Source organism: Pinus tabuliformis, chromosome 1_2 (genome assembly GCF_031772625.1).
Source record: "Pinus tabuliformis cultivar Carrire ecotype Pingquan chromosome 1_2, CPIR1, whole genome shotgun sequence".
In the NCBI taxonomy this organism is placed as follows: domain Eukaryota; kingdom Viridiplantae; phylum Streptophyta; class Pinopsida; order Pinales; family Pinaceae; genus Pinus; species Pinus tabuliformis.
The window spans coordinates 1,163,825,566-1,163,829,704 of NC_142298.1; the positions used below are offsets into that span (position 1 = coordinate 1,163,825,566).

Below are 4,139 nucleotides of genomic sequence, written 5' to 3' on the forward strand. Positions count from 1 at the left end.
CCACCGTCTTTCTTATGTAGGTGACTTTAGTTGCTTCAACCTTTCAATTGAAATGAAGAGCCAAATTCATGTTCATAAGCAAAGCCAGTAGAATCACCAACTCACAGCTCAATTGGAACGTACTTGCATCACCGTGGATACATTGTATAAGTAACAAAGCAACTAAGCCACAGAAACTTCCTTTCTAAGAAATCAAAACCAGCTTGTTTGCCGACGGGAATAAGTATACCTTGGTTGCTCCCCGAATTCAAAAAGAAGAAAGTTCAAAATGCAGAGAATAACTTGTTCCTATAGATCGCCTTTTCTCTTTTCTGCAACAAACAAATCAATAAAAAAATTGAACAGTACACAGAATATATATTTTTTCGTGTGACAAATCCCAAAGTCTCCTCTATTATATATTGCCACCAGCACCTGTTGTGTCTATCAATTGCAATTGGTCATCAACTTTTGAAGTTTATAATATATTCATTTTCATACAACTCAGCCAATTAGACATAAATATCGTTTCTATATAAGTGTTTGAGAGTAGTATTCACAAGAAGCATTAGAATGGTGTTTCCTCAAATCATGTCAAGACTATGGTCATACTTTGTATTTCTTTGCAGCAAACGGGCAAGGCTGGCAGGGCAATCCCCTGATGGCAGAGAAGCAGTCCTGCTAAACTTTGTTTTGAAAAATGCAGAGAAGGGAAATCCAGAGTCTGTGCTGAGTACCATTGAAAATTTTGCTCAGCATACTTGGCTGATGAATATAGGCAAGCAGAAGAGCACTATTCTGGATGGTGCAGTGCAGAGGTTTGATCCCAAGGTGGCCTTGGAGCTTGGAACTTACTGTGGCTATTCTGCCATAAGAATTTCCTCCAGGATGACAAAGCCAGACAGCAAGTTGGTCTCTATAGAAATGAATCCACAGAACTGTAGTGTAGCCAGAGAAATTATTGAGCATGCAGGTAGGAGTTTAATTTTTTGTTATCATTTTTGTTTTGAGAAACGGTTTTAGAAGAGCCACTGTCAGAATGTGGACGTAATAAACATGAAATTAAGTTTGAGCCCCTAACTTCAAGAGTTCAAAATAAAAAATATAGTAGAATGTGCCAAGATCTGAGAATGTCTTTCTTATTGTGATTAGAACTCATATGCTTTGTTATGTTAAAGCTTATACAAAAGTCTAGAGATAGCATGATTGGCAATTGTATGGATTACATGTAGACAATAAGAATCTCAATGGATAACTATAAAGGTTTGAGATCACATCATAGCACTGCTTTGACTCATTATCTGTGAGTATAATCACTGCTTATATCAGCATTCTACAATACTTTTAGATGTCAGTCTGTCAAGTCTTTGTTTTTGGTTTTGGTTCCAACATGTTAGTATCTAAAGGAATTTGCTGGTTCATATGACTGAATAAATGAGAGAATCTTCATTGGAAATATAATTAGAACTGAAATATATTGTTATATCTTAGTCTTAGAGTAAGCGTTTAAATATGTCAGTTTACAAGGACTAAATTTCATACAGAGAACCCGAAAACTGCGAAGGAGAACCAGTCAAGATCTCGGAGTGCCAGTGGGCTGACTCAGGTTGTAATCCACCCTTTTGTCCAAAATCAAACCCTTAACTGGGTAAATCTTCAAAGGTCAAACCTTCTCAGACATTGTCCTGGTCTTCTGAAGTGTTTAGAAAGGCTTGTCTTTTAAACTGCCCTACTTCTTAGGTTTTATGTGACTCAAATGGTTTGATCTATCCAAAGGCCATTTTGCACTTATTTTAGAGGAAAACAAGCTGATATTGGTTTGTTTTCATTTAGCTCATGGATCTGTTACTTTGTTGAAGGATCATGTCCATGAAATATTGACATAACTAAATTCTTGAAACTTAACGTTTAACAGTGCATTTGGGGAATGCTTTTCCACAATTAACAAAGAATTTAGCACAAGCCTTGTGAACCCTCTTGCTCTACTGCATTTATGATTTATACTTTATTTATGAATTATACTATAGCATATTCATAGGTTTAGCAATTTGCATATATGTGGTTTTTGCTAATATGATTGGCTTTGCTGTTGAATTGTTCAAACAATTCATGCAATTAATTGAGGACTGATTTTTAATTGAGTAAAGCTGATATTTTAGAAGGGCAATGCAATTTTTTTAATGGTTTAAAAGTCTTTTTATGTTATTATAAATGGGAAAGTACACAGGAGAATCATTGATAAATTAAAAATACCCTTAGAGATGTAATTTCTTGAGTTTTAAAAGTCAAGAAGTCAAGCTTAGTAGATTAGTTCAGGATGATTCCTTTTAACAGTTTTGTCTCATTGTTTTTCTTATTAAACCATTTAAAAATAATTTTCCATGAAACTTTTAACCTTTTCTTTAACCCTTACTGCAATCCAAAGTGAAAATTAATCCACTTTGACTTTATTCCAACAGGTCAAACAGTGTGAGAAGGCCCTGAGACCCCATTAACTCAAAAATGATGCCATACCACAAGGCATTTCACATTAGCTGATAAGTTCGAATAAATTAAAACAGCATAGCTTTAATTAGTTAACTTACAAGAACTACAACACAACTAAAACAATTTTATAGTACACTCTGCAGAATTAAGTGAGTGTTATTGGATCATATAACAGACTTCTGTGTTAAATTGGAACCGATCCACTTAAAAAATATTTTAGAGCCATTTTACACTGGCTAATAAGTTAACATAGATAAACATATTTCAAACTCAATTGTATTCTGCGTGTTTTTCTTCTTCTTTTTTTGGTTATGGCATATGAGAGTTCTGCGCTGTTATACACTTTTGTTTATCACAGAGAATGCATAACCCATGGAACACCGCAAGTTTTAGAGTTTAGTCAAACTTGTTCAACTTCAATCTAGAAGCAAAATCTTTAATGTAATGCCCTGTGAAATCAATAAATCAATTCAAAACCTTCTTTAGATCATGTTTCCTATGCATAGCAATGTAAATATGGTTATGTATTCCAGTGGATGCTAAACTTACATTTTTTTCGATTTGTTGTCAGGGCTGTCATTGAAGGTGAAGGTGATCGAAGGAACACTGGCTGCCAAATTGGAGGAAGTGGATGGATTTCTAGCGGAAGAAAGAGTTCCATACCTTGACTTCATATTCATGGATCACTCCAATCAGTGTTATTTACCAGATTTTCTGCTTCTGAAGGAGAGAGGAATGCTGGGAAAAGGGACTGGCATTGTGGCTAACAGTAGCGCTGTGGGATTTGCTGGAGCTTCTGATTTCTTCGATTATCTGAGAAGCCACCCAGAGGAGTTGGAGACTGAAGAGCATAAGTGTAGCGTGGATCCACTGTCACTGCCTTCCACTGTCACTGTGTCCATCTACAAGGCTGATCTACCTGTATTCACTCATTAGAACATAGATGCATGCATATTTTGCAAATAACTTTATAAACATGGATGCAATAACAGTCTTAGAATATAGACCAGGAAGCAGCTTATTGTGAGTGGGTAAATATCAGTGTTCAAGACTATGGGGGGTATAATTTGCATATTCTAAGAATGTAATTTTAGTGTATATTTACATTTCGAGGTCGTTTGGTAGTAATTCAAAATTTTCATTGATATGGTATTTTCTTCACAAGCAAATAAATAAATAAGAAAATTTGCTACATTTAATGTCATATGATATTTGCTTAATGACCAAATAAGATTTATTTGGTATATTAAGATTTTACATGATAGATGGATGGAGATATTTTACATTGAATTTTTATATATTGAGATGTTATATGCCAGATGGAGATTTTAAAAATAAAACTATGAATTTTAAAAGTTATTTGATGTTTTATTTATGATATTAAGTTTCTGGATGTTAACTTTGATGGGTTAATTTAAGTGGTTGAGTGATTTGAATCATAAACAAGAAGTTATGAGGGTCAATTTCCTGGGCCTTCTATTTATATAGATATTATTGAATATTATATTCAAAATAAGAAAAAGTGTTTAATTTTTTTCCTAAAATATGTATTTTATATAAAAAGGAGTTGTAAATATTAATATTAAAATAGTTATTTTAAATTTAGGTTTAATAAATATAAAGAGGTATAAAAAATGGGAGGTAATATTTTGGTAAAGTAGTTATGTATGTAA

General features: G+C 33.6%; 1 protein-coding gene across 1 annotated transcript; it reads left to right on the plus strand.

The window, feature by feature from the left end:
* Positions 1-423: 423 nt before the first annotated feature.
* Positions 424-3,665, plus strand: LOC149210357 (uncharacterized). Its single transcript, XM_089394413.1, has 2 exons — positions 424-952; positions 3,038-3,665. The coding sequence occupies exons 1-2, from the start codon at positions 553-555 to the stop codon at positions 3,400-3,402; spliced, it is 765 nt and encodes a 254-aa protein (XP_089250539.1). The 5' UTR covers positions 424-552; the 3' UTR covers positions 3,403-3,665.
* The last annotated feature ends 474 nt before the right edge of the window (positions 3,666-4,139 follow it).